The sequence below is a fragment of the Polyodon spathula genome, chromosome 16 (assembly GCF_017654505.1).
Source record: "Polyodon spathula isolate WHYD16114869_AA chromosome 16, ASM1765450v1, whole genome shotgun sequence".
Classification (NCBI taxonomy): Eukaryota; Metazoa; Chordata; class Actinopteri; order Acipenseriformes; family Polyodontidae; genus Polyodon; species Polyodon spathula.
Window position 1 is genome coordinate 36,105,817 of NC_054549.1, and position 26,898 is coordinate 36,132,714.

The 26,898-nt window shown below is 35.9% G+C and overlaps 1 protein-coding gene across 1 annotated transcript in view; it reads left to right on the forward strand.

The window, feature by feature from the left end:
* LOC121329136 (voltage-dependent calcium channel subunit alpha-2/delta-3-like) overlaps positions 1-26,898 on the forward strand; it is a 141,985-nt gene that overhangs the window by 85,173 nt on the left and 29,914 nt on the right. The window contains exons 12-27 of the mRNA XM_041274516.1: positions 451-529; positions 2,290-2,423; positions 8,081-8,098; positions 14,188-14,256; positions 14,802-14,882; positions 15,371-15,445; positions 18,699-18,782; positions 19,393-19,464; positions 20,890-20,951; positions 21,493-21,560; positions 21,934-21,979; positions 22,150-22,247; positions 22,844-22,937; positions 23,524-23,619; positions 23,900-24,021; positions 25,578-25,649. Of these exons, the coding sequence (XP_041130450.1) occupies positions 451-529; positions 2,290-2,423; positions 8,081-8,098; positions 14,188-14,256; positions 14,802-14,882; positions 15,371-15,445; positions 18,699-18,782; positions 19,393-19,464; positions 20,890-20,951; positions 21,493-21,560; positions 21,934-21,979; positions 22,150-22,247; positions 22,844-22,937; positions 23,524-23,619; positions 23,900-24,021; positions 25,578-25,649 (1,270 nt within the window). The remainder of the gene's footprint in view (positions 1-450; positions 530-2,289; positions 2,424-8,080; positions 8,099-14,187; positions 14,257-14,801; positions 14,883-15,370; positions 15,446-18,698; positions 18,783-19,392; positions 19,465-20,889; positions 20,952-21,492; positions 21,561-21,933; positions 21,980-22,149; positions 22,248-22,843; positions 22,938-23,523; positions 23,620-23,899; positions 24,022-25,577; positions 25,650-26,898) is intronic.

Genomic DNA, 26,898 nt, shown 5'->3' on the forward strand with positions numbered 1-26,898 from the left:
CAGCTGTTTTTTGAGTGCATTGCTATTTTCTACAGAACATAAAAGATTATTGTACGGCACACATTTTACAAGGAACCTCATTCTGCAAAATGATTCTGCTCTGAGGTTTGTGGGTTCTGGGAGTTTAATGCATTGTTAGACAAGATCCAAAAACATGCTGTGCATTGCTATAAAAGACAAACATGCTGTTGTTTTTAAACCATTAGTACAGAGTATTAAAAAAATAAATAAAAAAAAATTATAGTAACAGTAAATCAGTATAAAAAAAGTCAAGTTCATGTTATAATAAAAGCAAATGAAGAAAAGGATAATTGCTGATTTTAATGCCTTGTAGTTTCTAATGCCTTGTACTCGTGAAGACAGTTTTACACTAGTAATAAACTATGAGTCTGTCAAGACACATTAAATAAGATCCATTTAAAGTCTTGTTTTTGTTTTTCTTATTTTCAGGTTCGCATATTTGCTTATTTAATTGGACGTGAGACTGCCTTTGCCGATAACCTTAAGTGGATGGCCTGTGCTAATAAAGGTCTGTATTTTAATTGACTAATTCATAAATACAACTGGTGGAAGAAAAGACAAAGAGGTGGTGCAGCTGAAATTTCTGTCATCTCTGTAACAATGATTATTGTATAGAGATTTTGGTAACACTTTGGATTGTGTCTCTAATTACAGTGTATTTACATAATAGATACTTTGTAACTACTTGTGTGCTGACACATAATTACGATGTTGTTATGCATAGTTACAATATACTTAATATGTATCTTTTTTGCAAGATGTAACTAACTCTAAAGCTGGCTCTTTTCTGATACAGTTGTGTACTTCCATTTGTGGTGCAAAAAAAAATGTACACATGGAGTGCATTGTAACTATTTCTAATAACATTGTAATTATGTGTATTTGCTGAGTAATTACAATATAAATGAACAGAAATGACCCCCCCCCCTTGCTTGATAAAGGACATTAAGCCTTATAAACAGTAACTTGGCAGAAACAGCAACGGACAAGTGTACAAAACATACAGTACAGTATTAAAGAGGTATTAAATATTGTAATGCAGATGGTTTAAATATTCTAATGTTTGGTGGTATTGATAATGCACAGTGCTATGTCTACACCAAAGGTCTTGCGCTACCCCAGTTATTCTTTGCGGTAGAGCCTGTTAGCACTTCAATGGCAAGTACATCATCAAAGCATCACTGAGGCAAACTGGCTCCAACTATTCTAGTTTGCTCTTAAATGGGTAATAAAATGTACAGCCTGAAATGTTTTAGTGTTGTTTAATGTAGTTGTACCCTTAAAATACAGAGATTGAATGGGAGCAAAATAATTTATAATCTTATTTGGTCCAATAATAAAAAACATAAGGTGTGTATTATTATTATTATTATTATTATTATTATTATTATTATTATTATTATGGGGTGAAGATTGGAGCTCAGTAGCAATATTATATATTTTTTTTTACTTCAGTCTTACACCCATGGTATAAATGGCTCTTTATTTTCTTCCCCCCTCGGCTCAGCCCAGATCCTTACCTGAGAAATTAACAGCAACACTCTGGGAGAACAGTAAAGGGCGAGCAAGGATGATGTGGGGATTGGCTGAATAAGTGTGCCACAGTTTAAGCTGAGCATGGGTGGGCTGAAGCATAATGCTGTCATTAAGGTCAATGGCCCTAAAATCAATTTTCCTTGCTGTGATTTTCCCCATGGATGCACAGTACTGATGGAAGCAGTTTGCTGCATTTCCAGCTGACTGCATTCTGGACAGCAAAGTCCTTGCCTAGAAAATGGATCACAGGGGAATTTCAGCTGGGACATTTTATATATATATATATATATATATATATATATATATATATATATATATATATATATATATATATATATATATATATATATATATATATATATATTTTGCTGCCCTGACATCCTGAGGGAGGGTTATTTTAAACTAACAGTATCCTGGGTGTCAGTGAAAGCCAAAACAAAATGTATACATCAGCACAACTCTTTAAAACTCATTGCTAATAAGCTTGTAGGGATGGATACTTACACTTCGGTTTAGGTATATCACATATCAGGCCTGAAGAACCCAGGCCTCATGTAAATCTGCACTGAACTGATGACATGTATCGCAGCTTGAATAAATCACATTGAAGAGTGTAGATTTACTAATGGAAGTGGTTTCAGGGCCTTCAAGACATGAGCGTGTTCTCTTTGAAATGACAGTTCTACATGCAGTAGATGCACAGTACATTTTCTGTTAATATTTCCATTTCAGGATATTTCACACAGATCTCCACATTAGCGGACGTGCAAGAAAATGTGATGGAGTACCTCCATGTCCTCAGTAGGCCCAAAGTCATCGACCAGGAACATGACACTATATGGACAGAGGCATACATTGATAGTACAGTAAGTGTTTCTATTTCTGCTCTCTGAAACAAAACGTGTCGGTGCAATATGGGATCTGTCAGCATTTGTAGATGTTGTTGCAGTTTCTAACTTGCTCTAGCTAACTAGCTCATTTTTGATTAAAAAAAAAAAAAATGTGAATAAAGTTTGTATAAAGTATACCTTGTGGGGAGGGGGTGAAATTGTGTGGTTTGTGACTCAACAGTGCTGGTAACCATGCTGTTCCAATTATGAAAAATATTAAAAGCGAAATTGATGTACCCAACCACCTTATTTAGAGAAATGTTGTAACATGTACCCTTTGTTATCTAACATTATATATAATAGGACAGCAGTTTTGTCTTGTGGTTGGTGTCCAGACAGCCTGGTTTATAAATATCACTGGGAACCCACTTTAACATGTAACTTTAAAATTAACATGTGTTATCTTTAAAAACAAAAAAAAACGAAAACAAAAAAATAAATTTCAAATACATAAAAAAGAAATACAACAAAAACTACCCCCTAAGCCACCAGCTTTGCTTTTAGTATCAGGAATACATGCAGCAGCTCCAGTCTGAACATGTGAAGGTTAGGTCAGCGTGGAAAAGGAGAACTGGTTCTCAACTGACTTGGCTGCTAAATAAAGGATTGATGAAGCATTAAACCGGTTCTAGGCATGTACTGTAGAGAATGACCATTTACTATTAATGTACTGTATAGAGATTGGACAGAAGTTTACCACATTTACAATAGTTTAACCTGGTTTGCCATGTTTTTTTAATGTGCTTTATTGTACTGCTCTGTGCTTTGCAAAGCTTACCTATACTTTACCATGCTTCCGCTGTGCTTTATTACACGTTGCTTTGCTTTTACTACAGGGAACTTTTGTAAGGGTATAGCAAAGGCTGGGGAAAAGAATAGTGGAAAGGAAAATCATAAGCCATGAGAAACAGTTCAGAATTACCTTTAGGTTACCCGTTATGTATTTTCAGTCACCTTGTCCACGCGAGTGCAATGCATGGTAAACTGTTACATAATAATAGTGCAATTGAAGCCGCAGTAACCAAACCATTGTGTTGAGGAGGCTTTTAAGCAGGAAAGTGAACGTGGCTGTCAGGGATGTGGAACGGGGGATGCCATCTGCATTGTATGGCACTGATAAAACCCATTGCTTGGACCCCTCTCTCAGCAGATGGGTTCATTCCATTTAATAGCCCCCTGAGCATTTAGTAGCAGTGTTAGACGCATATGAAACATACTGTGACACAACACGTGTCACCCCACAGCCATTGCCACTCTGCCATGGATTATAGACAGCGCCGCAGTTTCCACACAGTATTTTAAGCTGAGTTTATTTGAAATGAGACGTTTTCAAAGGGGTAAAATGGATGTTCGGTTTCAACAGAAATGAAATAAAAAGGATTGAGCCGATTTAAAGAAATGCAAATATCTGGTTAGTGTTTCAGCTGCTTGAGCTAGTGGTCTTGCATTAACAAACTACATTTTTAATGTATGTTACTAATTCATATCAAGTTTGCTTTTACGTCTGTGTGTGTGTGTGTGTGTTACAGGTACAGAACTAGTAAGAAAACTGGGCTGAATTTAAAGATAACAAGTCTTATCTATTCAGAGTTGTCTTTTCTCTTAGTATCTGTGTTTCATTAAAGGCTTGAAGATGCAAATCTGGATAACAAATAATTATATATTTTTTCCATGACTTACACATTTTTATGTGAATGACCCTAGTCTAGTTAAATCTATTAAAAGGGTCTATTAAATGGATCTACAATAAATGACAGCGGATCTAAATACGGATGTTATTCGACGTTGTTTTACATACAAACACACACCAAAGGAATTCCCCATGCATTTTTAGAGGGCCCTGATTTAATCATATAAATAATTGCTGAATTTAGATCCATCAATGTTTTGGATCAACTGACTAGACCCTGTTTTAAGACGGCTGTTGAGTCCAGAAGATAATGGTCTTGACACACACACTGTGGCAGCCAATGCCCCAGGCCTTATTTCTAGTAGTTTAAGAGTGAAGTAAACAGTGAATTCCTGTACTGTGAAGGTACTGCAATTATCAGCCTTCAGACACCCCTTTGCTTGTCTTAATGTTAGAAGTACACTGGTGTTACTGTCTTGTAAGATGTCAGGATTTCACTAATATTAGTTTGTTATAAGAGCTAACTGTTTAAAGATTTACTTCATGCGTGTTTAAACTTGTGGAAAAGGCTCTCCTTTTCTCCTAGCACAGTAATGCAGGATGCCAAACAATGTAACCGAGTAAGCTGGCATTTTGTCTGGGTATGTAAATGTTAGAGTGCGGAGTTAAAGTTTCTTTAGTGCTGAATGTATAAATATTGGATCGTTTATGTTACTCTGCCTGGCATTCGCATATCCCTTCTGCATCTAAGTAGATCATATCTGTGTTAATGTGTTTCAACACATTATAGAAACCCTGTTTTATTTTGTTTCCTTTTCCTGGTTTGTTTGTTTGTTTATGGTGCATGCCATTTTTTTTTTTTTTAATTGAGTCTTTTATCCCCACTCTGAAATAGTTACATTATTCTGCACAATTGAATGCCACAATGGAGGATATTTTAAAGGTAATTGTGAGATTGTCATCTCGTAATGGAAAATGCCATGGAGTAATAATGACTCTGCAAAACCAATCACATCTCATAAGTCAACAAGTTATATTTCTGGATATTAAATAAACCACAAGCATCAACAAAGACAAACAGAGACTACATTATGTTTTCCTCTAATCTGCACTGAAGGAACACCAAGCAATCAGATATAATGAAATTAAGAAAGCGTTCTATCCATGCAATAGTGTGCATTACTGTTAACTGTTTAGGTTAATGGTAGCATCTCAGATACCCATAATGCTTTGTAAACTTAAATTGAAATGCTTCATTTCCCCAAGTCTTTATCAAAATACTATAAACATGTTGCAAAGGCATGTATTGACAAGTGGGAAATTCTGTATTTAAATACATTTAAAAACAGAATTGTTATGAGACTTCCCCTTTTTTTATTTTTGACAAGATATTTATAGCAATTTTCATTTGCAATAAATTTAACTAATACATTTTCTTCCCCCAATAATTTCCTACCGCATTCTTAACTTTGACCTTACAGGATTAGATTTAGTGGGTCTCAAAAATGTGTCAAGAAAATACGTTGTGTTACTATAGCTTTAAGTTGCTTGTACCATATCATTATTTAACGTGCAAATAAGTGACATAGGGATTGAGCAGTGGCTTTGCCCTCGTTTTTTATGGGCACATTTAAAGAATTGATTTTTTTCGAGCAGAGATGCGGAAGCTGAGCTCATGCGACCAATTACTTAGAGAACCACACGCTGGGCTGCGAAGAAAAATAAAATCTAAAAACATGACTTGAGACTGATGAAGGTGTGGGAACACCAGGAGCACTGCTGTGTTGGTGCTGTTTGTGACTGGACTTTTTGAGAACACAGGGAGGTCGTAACAGTCTCTATCGTGCTGTGGCTCCATCGATTTCCTGTCATTTCTGTTTACTTCCTCTGAAAAGCATTAGCCAATAACAAAAACCTTGTTTTCTGGGAGCGGTCGAACCATCACTTGTTCTGAAGGCATCCCAAGGAGGCTTGTGATACTATATAACCTTAAAGAAGCCACCCTTCTTTTTGAAGAATAACATTTTTACATAAGAACAATGTATCACTCCTGCTCCCTCCCATTGTGAAGGCATGCTGACTTTATTTGAAGTCTGCATTTATAATGTGCTGCAACGCAAGAGAATTTAAGAGCTTTCATTGTTTGCTGCAGGCCAAGAGGCCCCTGTTATTCTGTAACGGGTTTATATAAAAAAAAAAAAAAAAAAAAAAAAAAAAAAAGCTTCTTCCACAAATTTGGCATGTTACTTGAGATAAGTATATGTAGATAAGTAACTTTCTGATTGCTCACTTCTTTATTGTCTTTCAAAATAATACATTTGCAAATTTGTTAATGCTGCATTTGCTTTTTTTACAAAAGTGAGTACAAATTATGTTTTGATTTGTAATACTTTGTATTATTATTATTAATAATAATAATAATAATAATAATAATAATAATAAATAATAATAATAATAATAATGGATGTAAATATTTTCATAACACACTAATCTTTAGATGGTTGTACAGTGTGTATCCCACATGATGCCTTGAGGCCAAAGGGTATCTAGTGGTTGCCATGGTTTCACTAAATGGTGCAATTTTGTAATGTCAGGTGTTGGCCTACTTTTACATTGTATTTTTAATTCAGTTGAAGGGATACACTGTACCAAAATGATAAAATAAATAACGCAATGCTGTACAAGGCCAATAGAATAGATTTGCATGAAGTGTTGAATATCATTAGAAACCTAGGCTAACACATTTGCTGTACCCAATTGGCATTTAAAAAATGGATGTTATTTTTTTTGACATTTATAACATAATCGGTCACTTTAGTTTGGCTGTTTCACGTTAAACTTGAGTAATTCTACATGGATGTTGTTATATTGCTCACTGAAGCTGTAATTAGTCATTCATCAATTTAGCTTTATTAATTACCAGTACTGCAATGTTCATTATTTATGTATATGCTGTATAGTGTATATATATAGTCATTGTATTAATTGGCGTTAGCTAATTCTTATTTAGTGTAACCAGTCTGCAATCATTTGAAACTCCTAAACTAAATGGGTTTTTTGTTATAACATACAGTACCGGAAAAATTATGGCAACAAGAAATGATTTACAGCAGGGGTGGCAATTTCATTGCCCATTCTTCCTCAATCAGACCCTTTATTTATTAACTACCCTGCTATCTCTGAGTAGATAATTGTCTCCTCTTTAAAAATATGGTAAATATTTTAAAAAGTAAGGCATCTCACAAGTAGAATGATACCCCAAAATGTTCTCCTTTTGCTAGGGAAGCAGCACAGCTGGGGATGGGGAGTTTGTTGCTGGATAACTTCACTCGGACTACTTGCTCACTAAATACACTATGTAACGCAATTTTTGTTCCTGGGTAGTAAGTGTTATTCCCTAATTGCTTATGCCTCAAAAGTATAGAAAATGGCTATTATTCCCCACAAACTTTGCTTTTGTGACCAGGACAGTGATATTTCAAAATGTCACTATTTCCAATGGAAAAACGGGCAAATGTGTGTCTTTTCGTTCACATAAAGTCAGAAAAAAACAACATATGAATCCAAATTAACATGTATTTATACTAAAGTTATACGAAAATGACTACAAAAGATTTAGAAGTGAGTAGTTTTTTAAAAGATTTACGATTATACTGTATTTACAGTATAATCGTAAATATCGAAAAACTACTCACTTCTAAATAAATTGTTACATGGTGATATCTTGCTATCCCTGAATAGATAATTGTCTCCTCTTTTAAAATATGCTAAGGATTTTAATAATTTGTTGTTGCCATAATTTGTGCCGGTATTGTATATATCTGCTTGAAACATTTTTCCTTTGGTTCCATATATGCTATTAAAATACAAAAAAAATACAAAAAAAACCTTCAACAGCAGTTTACCGTAATACAGTAGAACATCATTAGCTTCCAGATTTTCAGTGTGGTTTGAAATTTGGTTGATAATTCTTCTTCTCCTTGTTTGTAATCCTTTTCTTTAGCTCCCTCAGGCCCAGCAGGTAAACTTTTGATTCAAATCTTACTCCATCGTGTATTCATATTCATGTATGTCAAAAAATGGTTTGAAAATGTGGAGTGTATAGCCAGGCAGTATTACCAAACATCAACTGCACTTCCACTTTTCATCCTGTAATTAGCTGTTTCTCTGTTTTGCTTTGAATGGCAGTGAAGCTTTGTAAAGACAGTTCACGTTTAACATTGTACGTTGTCAATGGAGTATGGTTTGCATCAAACAGTGGCATCCCCATTCATCACAGCTTTACACGCGGAGTGATCCTTCTGTTTTGTTGCCATGCTTATCTGGGTCACTGCTGGCTACCAGTCTTTCCTCATGCTTTAGTGTCATTGTGTCAAGGTTTTAAAAGCCGGAGAACTTCGACCAACAGAAACGTTCTTTATGCTGAAGTTAAATGAGTGTTAAATAAGGTAAAAAGAAACAAAAACTATTTTCTTACCTCTTGCTTTGCACTAACAGCACTAGCACAGGTCCCAGAGGGGGAGCTGCCACTCATACTCTGAACTGCCTTTTAAGAAGTATTTATCAGCATGTATTAAATAAATCTGTGCATTAATGTGTTGATTTCAAAACAAGAAAAGCTGTCCTTCCTTCACCTTTACGATTCAACTGAGCAAAATGCAAATACTGTAGTTAACACAAATGATGATGTCCACTGAATAAGAAAAATGTAATGTCTTTATGGAAATTATTTGTGCAAATTAAGGGAAATGGAAAGACAAAATGTGGTTGTCATACACTGGATATTTCTCTTATTTTGAAACAGTGTAATGTGTTTTTTTTTTTCTTTTTCTTTTGTAATGCAAAATACTTAACGGATATTGTCTTCTAAAGGGCCTAAATGTTAAATGCCACTGGGAATGACGTGACAGTGATTTCAAATAACTTCCATCCTCAGCAGATGGAGGTTAAAAATGGATTTCAGTTGGGACTCTGTCACCGTAGTTTGGATTGCAATCTCGATGGGGGTGGAAGTTTCTGACTGCAGAAAATACAAAAGCTGTGAATATATTATACATTGCAGAGCCGTGAATTAATTTACAAATGGCAATTATAAAAACAAAATGTGACGCTGAACATCTAGGTGGTCTTTGACTTGTGTGCAATGTCCGGTTGCAGATTGGATTGCTAGTTTGCAGATGGAACGGGCTGCAGCCTCGGTTTGATATTGAAACGACCTGAGATTGAGTTTTACACACTGGTTTCATGGTGGAGATGTGGCTTCAGTGATTACTCTGTGTTGGTGTATCGTACGTTCCGTCCCATTTACTTGTTCCTTCTGTTATCCTTGAATCTCAGTAAGTAGACTTTTGTCCTTTTTAAACTGTACGCTTCCGTGTTTCAGTCACTAAAGACTATAATTCATCATTCTCTGCTCCATTTACTTTTGGTCTGTTGAAGTGCTGAATTAATTGCCATTGGGGGGAGGTGGGGATGGGGGTGTAAACATCGCAAGGTTGCCATGACGTTCCCTCTTCTAAATCAGGATTCTGCAAGTCTACCCAATGCAGTATATCACTAAATGGGTCCACAGTTTAATCATTCTGCTTTCTGTCATTTTCTTAACATTTTCTAACAACCACAGGATTATTAAACCATATGGTCAGAGGGCTTGATGATGCAGGGGGTTAATACACCAGTCACTTTTATCTATGGTATGCCTCCATTCAAATTCAGTTACGCGTTACGAGTGAAATGCATTTGGATTGGTGATCAGCCAATCGAACAACACCTACTGTTTATTCTTATCTGACACTCCCCCATTTGTCATCTATTTTGGTTTCAACCACCCCTATTCACCTCACTGCAGGTTTTGCCCTGAGCGGTCTCTCTTATCATGAGCTCCCAGCTGCCTGGTCTTGGCTGTGCCAAAGGCTGTGAAAGGCTATTCGGCCAACGTATTGCGATGGAGGAAACAGAGGAAACAATGAAATCACTGAGCCCTGTTTTGTTTCCTGACTGAAAGGCACAGGACTGGTTTGCAGAGGTAGCTGTTCAGACATGAATGGGGTTCAGTGGTTTTTCAAGGTCACATAGTCCTTGCTTAATTGAAAATGTAAAATAAAAATAATTCCCTTGCTTTATATAGAGGGAAAAAATGAAAATCCTCATATTAGGTCATCAAGCATTTGTATCTTCCAAATGTCCCCTTTTAAAGACTTGAAGAGAGGGTTTTTTTTTTTCATCTATCCCCATATGAGGTCTCCATGAAAGGATTAATATCTGGTTGTAGCCATTGCGATTGCCCTCCATAAGTACAGAAGACCCCAGTGAGATTTATTTTCTGATCCGTAATGTTATAAGGAAACACAAGTATTTTGACTGCTGACAATGCTTTTAGTGTGATGACCATTAAGTACTGTATAACAATTCAAAATCACACGTTTCATAAAAAAAAAAACATTTGTACAGTACTGTGTTGTTAAAATGAAGGTGTTGTAAAGAAAGTAGTTAAATTATTGTAATATATAAGTTTATATATTATATAATATATATATATATATATATATATATATATTAATATATATAGATATATATTGAATATATATATATATATATATAATAATATATGGTTACTACCAAAAATTTTCGCGAAACTTATTAAAATCTCTACAAACTTCTCAAAATTAAAATAGAACCAGACACTTAGAACATGCCATATTTTGACTGTACGTATTATTCTGTTTAACACACACACACACTAAATTATATTATTTCCACAGATTGTGCCATTTATATTTGGGCATTATCTGGAACAGATAAGGTGCCAATTGTAGTTGTTTATGATAATAAACTGTAAAAAAAAAAAAAAAAAAAAAAAATCTTGCTTGCCTTTTTAAATTATGCAAAATGGAAGATGGATTCCATATGAATGTCCCTGCAGTCAACTGCCGTGAGTATATTTAACCACCAGTCAGAAATATGTAGCTTTGCTCTGATGTCTCTTTTTTTTTTTTGCTTGTGTGGTCTGAGTGTTGTCCATTCTTGAATTGAATAATGTGTTGTGTGTTATCTGCTCTATGGATGGAGGGCTTACATTTGCACACTCATCAGATATTCTTTGTTTGTAAGCAACTGAATCTTATAGGACCACTAGTGTCTTCATGTATTCTCTTTAGTTACTCTGCAGGAATAAAAGTCGTTCGAATCGGTGTTAATGGATTTAGAAGCAGTGAAAACAAAAAGCTTTCGAGCCTCTCAACTCCGCAAAAATGTCTTTAAACAAAACAGGAGTTACTTTAATTAAAGACTGAAGAAAACACTTAAAATTGGCCTGTGGCAGGGCAATAGCCTGCTGTGTAAATAGTGTGTGGTTTTTGTGTTGGGTTTTTATAAAGTTTGAGTGTTTTGAATCTAGGTTTGGCAGGGATGGGGTTTATTCCATTCCTGGCAGAATCCGTGTGCGGAATGTGGCTGGGTCTTGATTGAATACTTGATGGGCAGTGAAGACCCAGCCACATTCCGCTCAGGGCCAAAAAAGTGAAAAGAGTTGACAAATAAACAACTGCATTCACTGTGGGTTAACTTTCCCCTTTCTGAACTTGAATGTGCCTTTTATAATCTAATCACCCCTCTGCAGAATAAGACACCTTTTTAACAGTGACTGATAACTTTAACAGAAACACAGAGGAGGGTCTGCTGAAGAGCCATCGCGTAGTAAACAGACTGTCCAATATTCAATTAGCCACAGAGAAGGAATTATTGAATTGGATAATAAATGAAGAATTGTCACCACTGAATTACTATATTAACAGCTAACGATGTGACAGTAGAAAACTGACCTGATAGCAGAATTAGGGTTATCCTCTTGTGTATCTGCAAACTTCAGACATAAAGCTGGCTCTATGTAGTACGCTGTTTGAATTCAGTAATGATCATTAAAAGCTTAAATTTGTATCAATCGTTTCACATTCGGTTATTGCTAATGAAGGCTAGAATAAAATGGCACATCAAGAAAACATCCATTAAAGTTTTTATTTTTTTATTTTCTAGTCATTAGAATAAAAAATCTAGATGCCTGGCCTGCTATGAACGACTATTTGAGCAGAAAGATGAATGCCTCGTATTAAACAATGCTAATGATATCATTAGCAACAGATATGAAGCACAGAGGAAAGTGATGGCTGATAGCTCAAGTAGCCTGTGTTCATTTAAGCTGCTTCCTTTCTTTCTACCCAGAGAATAGAAACCAGTTAATAGACTCATTTATTTTGCTTACAAAATTTAAAAATGCATTCAATTCAATTGTAGTGGACGTGTTTACATTTCCATACATACGTCTCCATGGAGTTATTTAATCCAAATGTCTGGTGCATTTTTAATTATTGCTAGTTTAGACACAAGAGGTTACAGAATGTGCTTAAATCACGTTTTAAGGATTAAGACAAATGACAACACTTCAGAATAATGACCGCAAATCTGAACTTCAACTGGAATATAAAAAATATACCATCTGAATGCTATTAGCCTATGATTATCGTATTTAAGCTTGTAAATTTGAAATAATTGCAACCATAAATGAATAGCACATATTTCACTGGCATTCTGAAAAGCCTGGTGGTTATCCTGCCATCTATAATGATAATTTACCTCTATTTAATAATTTCCTTTTATACATTTTTTGAGGGGGCCCTATTCACAAAGCTTTAACTTAGAAATCCATATAAATCCACTGGGAAACTGAAGAGCCAGTTTGAAAAAAAAACCATACAGCGAGAACTCGTCGTCAATCATTTTGGATTGTCGTATTGTGAGCAATTAAAAAGGCCATTTTGGATTGTCGTATTGTGAGCAATTAAAAAGGCCATTTTGGATTGTCGTATTGTGAGCAATTAAAAAGGCCATTTTGTTTTGGTTCTCCCTGTTGAAGAAGGTCAAATTCAGGCTTTGGAAGACCTTTTTTTTTTTTTTCATCAGTTGAAAGTGAGGAAAATGGCGTATGAATGAGAAAAATCGACAATGTACTGTATGGAAATTGAAACTGAAATGACTAGCCACACGTGACCCATAACCTGCCTGGCAACAGACGTCAAAATTAAATCTATTTATGAGTGGCAGAGGCTAGCCTCAAACTCGCAGCCAATACAAATACATTAAAACCTGACAGACAGAGGGTGATTGCAGGTGGAATACACACATAACCCCACCCATTTTGAGGCTACATGTTAGCCAATAGCAATACGGTAGACCTTGGAAAGCATGACTTAAGAGAAGCTTTCTTACTTTTACAAGATTTCATGCTGGCTTAGCCTCCATAGCCTCTAATGACGAGCCTCCACTGATCGCTAACCCAATTCTAAATCCAATCCTAACCCCTTTCTGATACCATTGAGCACTTGCATATCATGCAAAAAGCATTACACATTAGGTACATTGTTACTATGCATCATAACACTAATTATGTGCACATACACATGCATTTACTAAGTAACTACTGTGTAATAAAAAAAGTAATTAGAGATGCTGTATGTAAAATGTTATCCAATGGTCTAGGAGTTGAAAATGAAAATAATCTCATCAGTGGATCTGTTATGAAATACTTAAAACAGAAAACAATGTTTTTGGTCCCGCTTGTTTACCACAGCATGCTTGCAATATTAAGATTTGCATTGCACTTTTTTACACAGAGAATTGTGAGGGTCTGGAATCAACTCCCCAATAATGTTGTTGAAGCTGACACCCTGGGATCCTTCAAGAAGCTGCTTGATGAGATTCTGGGATCAATAAGCTACTAACAACCAAACGAGCAAGATGGGCCAAATGGCCTCCTTTTGTTTGTAAACGTTCTTATGTTCTTATGTTCTTATGTTCTTAAGAATAACAAGAGCTGGGAAGCGGTTTTCCTGGAATTGCTCCAGACATCCTGATTGCTGCTGTAATAAAACACATGGATGAGTTTGTGAATTGTGCTTCACACCTATAACAACCCTGGCAAAGATGTCATTGTGTCTTGTGCTTGCTGTGAAATCAGCCAGCCAGGGTGTGGCATAGGCTGAAGCATCTACAGTAAGTAAGGATTGTATCTGTCTGGTGAACAAAGGATTTAATTGTTATTTTTTTTTTATGATGTAGTTTGGTAATCTGGGACCAGTGCTGATGACTACTGTTGCCATGCCTGTATTTAGCACAAAAAACGAGACTGTAAGTATATTTAATTGCATATATTGGTATTAGTTTAATGGGATTGTCAGACTGTTGAATCATTCTGTACCAGAATGACATGTTTAATTGGAAAAGTTTAAAGGAGTGCTAACCAATGCCTTTAAAATGAATGTGTTGCCTTCACATTTATTACTGGCAAAAATATTTTAAATACAACATTGAACATAATAGAAAGTCACTTAATCTACATTCATGAGGAAAAGTGTTTGAAAATGCCACCTACTGGTTACTTGAAAAGTTTCCTGAAATTTGTCTTTAGACTAACGCTGTGGTGTGTTTTGTTCTTTTTACTTCAATGTTTGTTTGCAGTTCAGGTCCAGGGCATTACTATTCTTAGATCATAAGCTGCAAATGAGGACTAAGTACCCTGTACTGGAATCTAAGCAACCCTTTTGGTTAACAGTAGAATGGGGAGACAGTACAGAGCTTTTTTTTTTTTTCATTTGCAAAAATAACAATAGCGGTTTCACAATAATGTCTACAAAAAATTGTGCTAAATCGACAAATCGTGTCTTTCTTTACAGCGCAATAAAGGTATTCTTCTGGGTGTAGTGGGGACAGATGTTCCAGTTCAAGAACTTCTGAAGACGATCCCAAAGTACAAGGCAAGCCAGCATGTAGAGGACCACTGCCTATCAATGCTATAACAACTCTATTACACAAATAAGATGCATTGTTGTTAGTGGCCCGGGAGTGAACAATGCAATTAGAGGCTCATAATCTTTTGTTTTTAGTCTAATTTTTTTTTTGTTCTATTCAGAGGCTAACCTACTCCTCATATAAGTGATCAATTATTTATTAAATATAATTTTTAATAAACAAATAGAACCATAACTCTGAAATGTGCATTTGACATTTGAGAATGTGTTATTTGCAGTACTGAACTTCTAGAAATGACAGAGCTTCGTCTGAAAGAAATGCCATGGGCCACAGGTTTGCATTCATTTAAATGAGCCGCTGTGTGTTGATGATGGCTATGAATGTCAACATTGAAGCTATAAATTATAAAGAGTTTGATTGCACACAGCTTTATTTTAAAATGCTCCAAATTAATCCTATCTATGCTGTTGTTTTTTACTTTCCACAATTACAGCTAGGCATTCACGGGTATGCCTTTGCAATCACAAACAACGGATATATTCTGACTCATCCAGAACTCCGCCCTCTGGTAATCAAAATGTTATTTTTTAATAAACATATACCGATGAGTTGGATCATGTAATCACACCTTACATCACTCAATCAGAACATCCAGGACAGCACTGAACCTTTACCAAACATTTACAGTGGGCTTAACATGAATTAATTACATGGTGTGCATAGAATCATGACACACGCTGTAGTAGTCCTTCTGTGTCATCCTTTGCAGTAGTGTGCACATATATTAGAACACCTCAAGATTTCTTATTGATAACCTTTATATACCGACCTGCATGAAAACATCTGGGTGTGAGAATTTCAAGTTTTTGGTCAGTAATCGTCAGTAGTTACTTGTGTGAAAAATGTTGGAGGAATTAGTGAGGGTTTTTTCCCCGTTTTTCTCCCATTTTGAAACGGCCGATTTGTATTTAGCGTCAGGGTGTGTAATACATTTGCCACACTACTGTAATACAGTAAATCACCAGTATTCTCCAAAGGATTTCCCCAAACTTTCAAAGAACTGAAGAGCTGCTCCTAGACTCCTTGCCAAAGCACCTCAACATTGTTTCATCAAACAATAGAAACTCAGTAATTGCAATAACAACCCAGAATGATTGCTAACATCATACAAAGGTAAGGGGGACAGAACATAAGAACGTTCAGTCTGAAGATACTCTTCAAGCAAACCTTCAATGTGCAGCCAAGCTCATATCACAATGCTCAGATAAGCTGCAGTTCCCCTTGCAATAGCCAGAGTTCCGTCATTTCTGCAGCTGGGTGGGTGGGATTTAAATGTACTGAACATTCTGAACTTTCGTGGTTAATTTGAATAAATGAAGAATTCAGTCTCTTGAATGCCAGTGATTAAACCTATTGTAGTTTTTTTTTTTTTTTTTTTTTAAGTATAAAGAGCAACCACATTCTTCTGAGTGGGAGCATTGAATTGCTATCTAATTAGGGCTCCTAAATTACATATATTTAAAAGATAGTGAAAGGTTTGAGGGTAGTTAGGCTAACCGCTTTTACATTTAAAAGAGTCATTTAAAAATGTTTTTGTTAGTTATAACATAAGCCTTTTGGGTCTATGTGTTGCTAGAATACGTGGCTGTGGGCTGAAGCATTTCAGGATTCATATAAGAACCTATATTATTATTATTATTATTATTATTATTATTATTATTATTATTATTAGTAGTAGTAGTAGAAATTTCTAAACTGTTTAATACATGATCTCTTCACCTATAACTACAGCGTATGCCTGCTTTTGTCTGTTGATCATATAGAAAGAACGATTTTACATTTTACCTTCCCTTGAGGGGGTCTGCTGTATTGAACTGGATATTCGTTAGGATATGTACAACGTTGATGAAATATATATGTGTGTGTGTTCTGTATAATACAGTATTTTATTTAGAGCCAGCTACCCATAAAACAATGTATACAGTACATTATTAAATAAATATTGTGTAAATTCAGTGTATTTTTGCAATCAAATATTCTCCTCTCTCTCTCTCTCCCTCTCTCTCTCTCTCTCTCTCTCTCTCTCTCTCTCTCTCTCTCTCTCTCTCTCTCTCTCTCTCTCTCTCTCTCTCTCTATATATATATATATATATATATATATATATATATATATATATATATATATATATATATATATATATATATATATATATAGTTTATAACTTGAACTTCTGGAAAGACTTTACGATCGAACAAGCGAGTAATTATTCCTGCAGTGCATTCGAAATAAATAATTGCATTTTGGAAGATATGTTGTTATTTCCATTATCTTAATTGCTTGGATAGAGGCAAATAGCTGGCAGTCATTATAGTCTATAATGTGTACCAGTATTAGTTAATGGAAACAACAAGGTAAAGAATACAGCCTTAGCATAGGAGAACGTAGCACAGTTTAAGGGAAGAATGGTTTTCAAAAGTTCAAGATGTAAAATCTTATCGGGGTTAAATATAGTTGACATTTCTGCTTGCTGGTATTATTGTACAATCAATATAATATGGAGGGAGGTTTAATAGTCCAGCGTTGTACTTCTTCAATGCCAAAAACAAAATCAAGCAGCCATTTAAAGGATGACAATAGGCCCCCAGCCTCCTCTTGGTTAATGTGTCAGGGAGATGGAAAATGAAGAGGGGATTGCACAGCTAGGAGCTCCAGCAGCACTTTGCTTTCCATAGCTGTGAAAGACACATCTCCCTGCCACTTTGTATCCCTGAAAGCAAGCTGGTGGAGTTGGGTGAGACCCACAGGTGTGATCGAGTCTGTTAATACTGCTGAGGGGCATTGATTACCTCTGCTTGGCTTGCCTGGTAACAGTGCACAGCCCAAAGCTAGATCTGGGGTTCTGAGCCCAAGACCTTTCCAGTTCACCTTTAATAAGACACCTGATATAGGGCAATATTACACAGGGTGCTTTTTTGTTGTTGTTGTTTGAATACATTAAAATGATAACATTTCCTTATAATATATATATATATATATATATATATATAAGATATATATATATTATATATATAGTATATATATAATATATATATATTTTAAAGAGTACAGAAAGACTAAAGTGCATTTGGATGTATTGGAGATTATCGCAATGCCTTGCCTCTTGCCATATTGAAAAGGAACAAATTCCCTAAAAGTGCACATGAAACCCACTGAAAGGTCTGATCTGAATAGATAGGAATGGCACACACTATTTAACAAGTTCACTGTCTCCTGGGTTCATTACCCACATGGAAATGGAACTGCTGCTGCTTTAAAGTATTAATTTTAAAGTTTTAATAGAAAATGTCAAGTCTCTATGACAGTCCGTTACAACCCACAAAGCTGATTCGTTAGGCAGGGTATGGGACTAAACATTAAACAGAAAAATAGCCAGAAAAGTGGGTTTATTTTTTAGCGTTATTGAATATAAAAAATGTAAAAAAAATATACATTCCAGTTATATTTTAACCTCCAGTGTGGAACAGCTGTATGTAAAATTCAGCTTTGTTTAATTTGGTTTTAAATGGTTTTAAATCGATTTGATTTAAGGTCTTGGCTCTACTGATAACATCTGGTGTGTGCCTTGCCTGTAATTTCCACTAGAGTGCAGACTTTGATAATGCACAATTCTGTGGAACTGAAGTACAACACTGCAACTGTGATCCATCTATTGCTTCACATAGAATCCATAAAGAATTATAAAGGTGTATTATAAAATGCACTGCTGAGCCATTACTGCCCAATGTGCATGCTTGTCTTGTAACTTATTTTCTGATTACAGTATGAAACAGGGAAAAAGAGGAGAAAACCCAACTATAGCAGTGTTGACCTCTCGGAAGTTGAATGGGAAGATAAAGATGATTTTGTAAGATTATTATTGTTGTTATTATTAATAGTGTTGTTGCTGCTCCTGTTAATTATGATTAATGTATACAGTAATTATGTACAGGCTTTTGATATCACATACAGTACACTGTAAGTGCATTCAATTTCACTGACATTCTGGCAATTAAAACCTTTAAGAATACAATATACCATTGAAATATTTGCAATATTTAGTTTCTTCCCTGTTTTTAATATCCTAGCATATGTGTCCTTTATCTGTATCTTTTGTGTCATTAAAAATAGAATATTAAACTGGCAATGCACATAACTACTGCAGTGTTTGCCATGATACAGACACACACTCTGACAGGTGAGGCTCTGTTTGTAGAACGTGGATTCAAGCTGTAGAAAACGAGTCTACTGAGGCACTTCCAAAGATGCTCTGTAAACATTATTCCTTGCTTTTTTTCACCAGTGACTGTGAGGGAGGACAGGGCAATATTTTAAACCAGTCATACAAAGCTCACTACACACAAAGATATATAAATACTATACAATTAATATAGCAAGCCAGCAACTGACAAATTGCTTAGCCATTTCCAATGAAATAATGTTTCCTAAGATAATGTACTGTACACATTCTGTTGTAGCTCCGCAATGCAATGGTGAACAGGGTAACTGGCACGTTCGACATGGAGGTTAAGAAGACCGTGGACAAAGGGGTAAGGTGACGTGTTAGGAAGCTGTTAGAAATATGCACAAAACAGTTTCATTTTGGAAGAATGAAATGGAAATAAAATAGAGGTAACAAGATCATTCATGGAAATACATTGTTAGCGGTTCTGGGATGCAGAAGAAGGAAATAAAAAATAAGGAATACATTATTAAACATTTCAAAGACAAAACATACACGGTTATCAACATCTACCTTTATTCATAAGCTTTTTATCAAACTGAGGGAAGTATGTTAATGTATAAAATGTTGCAATTAAAGTGGAACAACACAAGTACAGGCAGACCCTGGGTAACAGCAGGGAGGTGCAGGAGAGCAGGAAAGAGAGCAGAGAGAAATGGGGCCATCCTTATCTCTCTCAAACACATTGAAGAAACTGTACAGAACATCAATCACAAAGGCAAGCTTGAACTGACAAGCTGACACGAAGGCCCGGGCTGTGAGCAGGTGTCATTAATAATAAACAAGCTAACAAAAAAAAATAAAAAATAGAGGCAGACATGGGGAAGCACTGACGGAAAATAATTTCAGCGTTACAACAAAAAACTGAGACCTTCATGATGAGAAGACTTTTTTTTTCCCTGCTGCTAACTTGGTTGCCTGTAATAGTAATTACTGTAAAAGGGCGACTGATCTGTCACTGCATTAGTTTCCAAGGAAAATGTAATTCGCAGAAACCATAGCAGGTATCTGTTTATTTCTTTTAAAGAACCCATACACTGTTCAGGATACTGATTCAGTTAAGATTCCTATGTACTAATGAGTAATTCTGACAAATTAGCTAGCATGTTTCAAGTTTTTCACTTACCAGAGTTATTTATTAGCTTCTGTTAAGTACTACATTTTTAGCCAGTCGTGTATCTCTGAAGCATATAAATAGTTATAATTTACATATTATTTGATTTAGAGTAGAAATGGTCTGTTTAAAATAAATAAATAAACAAACAAACATGCAAATATGATGTCTTGAAGTTGAACCTAATCATAACTCTGTTGATTTCCGTATTGATAACAGCAGTAGTGTGATTGTGTAGGCAGGGTTTGGAAAGGATCCAACGCATGCACAGAGTTCCATGGTTAGGGTTAGGGTTAGAAAGGAAGAACAGTCCCAAAATGTGCAAGCACTGGACAAAGCAAACACACATGTATGAGAGATGAGAGGCGGAACTTAGAATTGTGTACATTACAGAAATACTATAGATTTGTAAAGTAGCAATAGGTGCCATTATCATTTTAGTTCAAACTATCCATTTCCAGCCTTGTGTCTCAATGACAGAGCACTGTTTTACTCTTAAAAAGAAAGGAAACATACAATGCAGCCTTTCGTAGATGCATCTATTGAAGCATTCCTTGTAATATTGTTACTGCGTTATTAAGGAAGGTACACATGGAATGTTTCCTTTGTCTGGTTTAGAAACGAGTCCTGGTAATGACCAATGATTACTACTATACAGATATCAAGGGCACTCCATTCAGGTATGGTTACATATGTTATTGTCTAGTTCTGTGCTTTGTCCTTTTCACTTTTTGTTAATTCTAGGCTATAGCCCTCTGGGGGTTATCGTCTTAGTGTTTTATTATTATTATTATTATTATTATTATTATTATTATTATTATTATTATTATTATTATTATTATCATTATTGGTTTGTTTTTACTCATTCCTTATCCACTGTCACTTAACATTGCACAACTTGACCTTTTCTTGCCTGAGTGAAAATTGATTTAAAATAAATTCAGTGCTATGCATGGATGTAAGACAATCAGAAGCCATTTACTGTATATTCTATTCAGTTTGATAACATTGCATGTTGTTTGATGGTGCATCTGGCACAAGGGTGATTTTTATTTGCGCAGAATTAGAGTAGAGAAATGAAGAACATGAGGAATTAAGCAATACTGAACTACTGTTTTAACAATACTAGCGCAGTTACAATATCCGGTCATGTGCTGTATAAAACCCCCATTCACATCACAGGTGAACAATAACAAGTTTAATCTTTTCTGTGTTGCACAGTCTAGGAGTGGCTTTATCTCGGGGCCACGGGCAGTACTCATTCAGAGGAAATGTCACCGTGGAAGAAGGTGAGAAGGCTGGACAATACACAAACGAGTCTATTAACTGGAAAGACACAGAGCAGGAGGATCATGTATTGATTCTCAGCAAAATATAATTGCGTGACCCCTTATTAAATTTTACTGCAGTATAACATTGGAGGGGGGAGGGGATATAAAAGTGTAGTAAAGAATAATAAAAACTGTTTTTGAAATCGGTATGGCGTATATATATATATAGTTAACAAAAAATAAAATCATGGCAATTCAAAATGAAAAGAACAATACAGTATATACATATAGACAGAGGAAATGCCACTGGCCTAGGAGCACATGAGGGTTTAATGTCTGACAAGCTGTTCCAGACCCCATTGTCTAATCACAATGTGAATTCCTCTTGCAGGGCTGCATGACCTCGAGCATCCAGATGTGGCCTTGGCAGACGAATGGTAATAATGACATGCTAGGTGGCATTTCATTCTGTTTAAACCTTAATGTTTTCTGGTTGTTTTCCTGCCCTCTGCTGAAGCTTTATGTGTTGTACGCAGTAAAAAATAAATAAAAAATGTCAGTGCTTGCGTTCTATTCAGAATCATAACATGTACTGTCCTATCGACAGGACTTACTGCAACACAGATCTTCACCCGGAGCATCGGTACCTCTCCCAGATTGAAGCTATTAAACTCTACCTCACTGGGAAAGAGCCATTGTTACAGTGTAAGAAAGCTGCAGTTATATTACTGGCTGTGATGCACAGAGCTAAGGTAGCCTAGACTAGTGCTTTTCATCTGCATTCAGCACTTTAGCAAGTTTCACACTCGTACTAGTTCTACTTATAAAAGTAACAAGTCCCTGTTTTCTTAATTAAGCATTAACATGCAGCATGCAAGCATTAAAATGAGAAACAAAATGGATGCCAACCCCATTGGGTACAGAATGTGCTTAGCAAGCCGCAGAGGTATTAAACAGTCAGGGATGCAGAGTGTGTTGGTGTCCACTAGAGGGCAGAACAGACAATTACAGAATGTGTTCTGGAACCTCCAAGACTTACACAGTGTGAGGCATTGAAAAGGCAAAACGTCTTTATAGCTGTTATTTGAGGCTCAGCAGCAGACATTACATTTAAGTATACTTACAATTAATGCTGATCTCGGCTTGAAAAAATAATAATAAAAAATTTAACTCAGATTGTTCTGTTTTACTTTAATCCACTGTTAAAAAAATAAATAAAAAATCGGAAAAATGCTGAATTTTATATTTAGGATTCCTCTGAATTATATAATCAGTGCAGCGTTTTAACTCTTGTTTCCCAGGTGACAAAGAGTTAATCCAAGAAGTGCTGTTTGATGCTGTGGTGACAGCACCTCTGGAAGCTTACTGGACCAGCCTTGCTTTAAACAAATCGGAGTAAGATGGGTTATCTTAATCTGTGTGTTAAATCTGTTTCTTTATTCTCCTCCTCATTTTCTATCTAGAACTAGAACCATGAATGAGATATACCGGTACACTAAATTCATCTAGTACTAAAATGCACAGCGGTCATTCGTAAATTTATTAAATATATATATATATATATATATATATATATATATATATATATATATATATATATATATATAATACAATATATAAGTGTTATGTGTGTGTTTGTTTTTTTTATACGGTATGACGTATACTAAAAAACTTATATATTACGATATATATATATATATATTATATATATATATATATTATATATATAGTGTATATGGTATATTTTTGATATGCTAAGGTTTTTCACATGGCTATATTTTGTGATATGCTATATGCAGTATGGTTGTGTGTTCTATGTGTCCATTTGTTTCTAGTTTTCTTTAAAAGGTGTATTTCAGATGGTCTCTGTCATTTTATTCTTCTCTTGTTTTTTTTATTTTTAATTTTTTTTAAATTAATAAACAGCATTGTTATGTATTACTACTGCTGACCAGAATGCATTCTGTATATTTTCTTTCAGAAATTCAGACAAGGGTGTCGAGATAGCATTCTTAGGAACGCGCACTGGCCTCTCCCGAATAAACCTCTTTGTAGTCCCGGAGCAGCTCACAAACCAGTAAGTACAATACTGTAGCCCCAGTATGAAGTGTTCTACCTGTATCGTCTGTTACCAAGTGCGCATGTTATACAACTATTGCATTTAAATGACTTGACCAAACCTGAGAAAATTGAAAGTTTTCTTGCACTGGAACATAAACTCCAAAAGGCATGGGGACCATAATGGGGCCATAGTGAGGGTAGTTTTGGTAGGTAGGTAGGTGGGTAACTGCAGGTGGGTTTGTATTGGGGCACAGCAGCGTATCTGTTTGTATCACTCTGGATTTTTGTGTTTCAAGAGACTTCCTGACAGCTGAAGATAAGGAGGGTGTATTCAATGCGGATCACTTTCCACTGTGGTACAAGAGAGCTGCGGAACAGATCCCAGGAACCTTTGTCTATTCTCTCCCATTCAGCTCAGGTCATTTTGTTATCCTCTTTTTAAATGTCTTAAATTCCCCACTGGTGTCACAATGATGTTCCCTGCTGCTTGCTGGGGGTGTCGTCTGCATTCTATATTTGTAGGCTTCTGTTGTACACGCAACACATGCAATCGTTCTACTCACACAGGTTACCACTCCTGCTGAAGGGAGGATTGTGGGCTTAGTGCTTACTTCTGCTAGGTATTTGACAATGGCCCTCACAATATATTGTATGCATCAAAAGGTAGAGTGACATATATATATATATACCTATTTATCTGGCCCCTAAGATGCATGCCTGTCTGCTTCTTTAGATTCATTCACCAATCCACTTAATTGTGAGGCGTGAAACCCAATCCTTTTTCTGGCCCAGTAGACCCAGAAATGTGTCAGTCACAGTCTGGCTGGATTGATCCCCTGCCTTGGGTGCCAGTTGGTGGAGAACTCCTTAAAGAGAAATGAGCAACTGGTTCCTACATGTTTTTACATGCTGAAGCAAAATGAGTATTTTTGCATTTTCATTTCATGGTTGCTGGAGGGAGTTGGCAAGGAAACGTTGCTCACTGTGTGTACAGCGCAAGCTCGCTCTGCTGTCTTGTAAGTGAACCACATTCTTGAAGAGCTCAGCCATGGGATTATTCATTACAAACCGTGAGGTCCTTCAGCAATGTTTTTGGCTCAACATTTACTCTACGTCTGTGTATATACAGATGTCATATAATGTATCATAAAGCAACTAGCAGTAAAGCTGTTAAGCGATTCTTGCATTTTCCTGTGCCACGGTTCAATCCTGCAGAATAAATGATATACGGTAGCTCTTTCTTGTAAATCAGCGCTCGTAAACTTGATAGGATTGCTTGGTGTGTGGACGACAACAGTGACGTCTCACAGACGTTACGAGACGTTATTCGTTTCAGATAAAGTTTTTAAGTATGATTTACCTTGTCTAACATATCAGACAGAAGTCTCTAATAGCACTGGACACTTTCTCTCACTGCAAGCAATTCATAGATATTGCACACACATACAGTAGCTGCATGCCATACACTGTTAACAAAACACTATCCTCTAATTATGTTAATATTAATACATTTTTAAAATGGAGAGATTAAAAAGTAAAACAGACATTTGGACCTTGTATGGTGTTTAGCACACACCACGCCACTTGTTCATTTGGACCTTGTATAGTGTTTAGCACACACCACGCCACTTGTTCAGAAGGCTATTATACAGGTATTGGTGTCTGTTTCAAAGACACAGCAAGAGTACAGCCTTAGCTGTTCCTTGTACAATAGACTAATAAACTGAATTGATACTAAATAATACAATATTATAATAAAAAACAATACAAAAACAAGCAAAAAAAAAACTGTTTATTGTGCAAGTCCTTATTTTGGGTCTTTTTAGCTTACTATTAACCTATTGCCCTGTTGGATATATTTTATATTTAAACACTTTAAAAAAATTATGATCACATATTTTTTTTTGTTTGTTATATAGTACATTTTGTGAGTTATTTATTTATTTATTTATTTGTTTGTTTTTCTCGGAACAGAAAATAAAAGTGTGGTGTTAGCCAGTACTGCCATACAGCTGTCAGATGACAGGAAATCTCCCATTGTTGCAGGTAAGACTTGCAGGTAGTTGTAGTATATACTGTGTTGTGCTTGCCTGTAAGGAAGTTCAGTGTATAGAACCTGTGTTTAAGGCTGGAAAGTCACAAAGTGGCATCAATGCAAATGTGATTTCATTTCTTTAGGACACACTCTTCTATGCTCTCTATTTTTGGCCTCCTTAAACACAAATGGTGCTCGCGGTGGGGTAGGGTGGGAGAATTCTGCTTGGAACCTTTTCGCTCACTATTAAAATGTAACTCTGCAGTTTGGTCTAGACAGCTCTGGTTCATTAGCTTGTTGCTCGTGCAGTTTTCAGCGATTGCTATCTCACCTAGACAATTTCATCCTTGCTGATAATCCCCAGTAAGACTAGCATGTTATGCAAATTCAGTCCTGGTGCATGCATTTGCCAGCTAATGAATGAGATAAAGAATAATGCAGTCTTTCTGCCTGTGTTGTGTGGGATTTCAATGACTCTTACTGTTCATCCAATATTCATAGCTATGTGAAAAGGCCAAACAGACAGCAGTGAACATTATTTTAAAGGGGTTTAGTTTATGCCGTGTTCCAATTCGATTTTTGGAAAATTCTGCATTAAAAAAGCACTGTTGACTGGACCTCTGTACTGAAGCGATGGCAGTCAGTGGTCTTGGGGTTCATTTACTGACTAGTAGGATGAATCCATTGAACCAAAGCACACACTTCAGCCAGCTGCAGTCCTGGAAAGAACAAATAACACTCACATTAGGTCATTATTGTTCCCAGTATTACAGACCCATTGAAGCAATCTACTTCTAACAAAACCGATGTTCTGCTATCAAAGACCGCGTCCCGCACAATGCAAATGAAGAGCACTGATTTCTATTACATTAATGCCATGCTAAATAATTTCCTGTATGACTAAAGGGTATTCAGTGCTTCAGGCAATATACCGAGTGGTCACATGTGGATGTATTCAGCTCTGTAGATTAGGAAGAAGAGCACCGAGTCAGGCTTCACATTGTTTCTGGCAACAGCCACACAAATAGATCTGAGTTTATGTAAGGCCATGTGCCAAGGGTTAGCTCAGGAAAAAAGCATGCTTGCTGTAAATCCTGCTTTAATTATTCTATCATTTTAATTCCAGAGGGCTTTTGTTTGGGACAGAATAGTCATGGAAAGCTATTACAATATGTCAAATGTCACCTTTAACAAGATTCGTTATAAAGTTTCTTAAATTAGCTGAACACACGCTTATTACTTGTTTCATTGACCATGGTT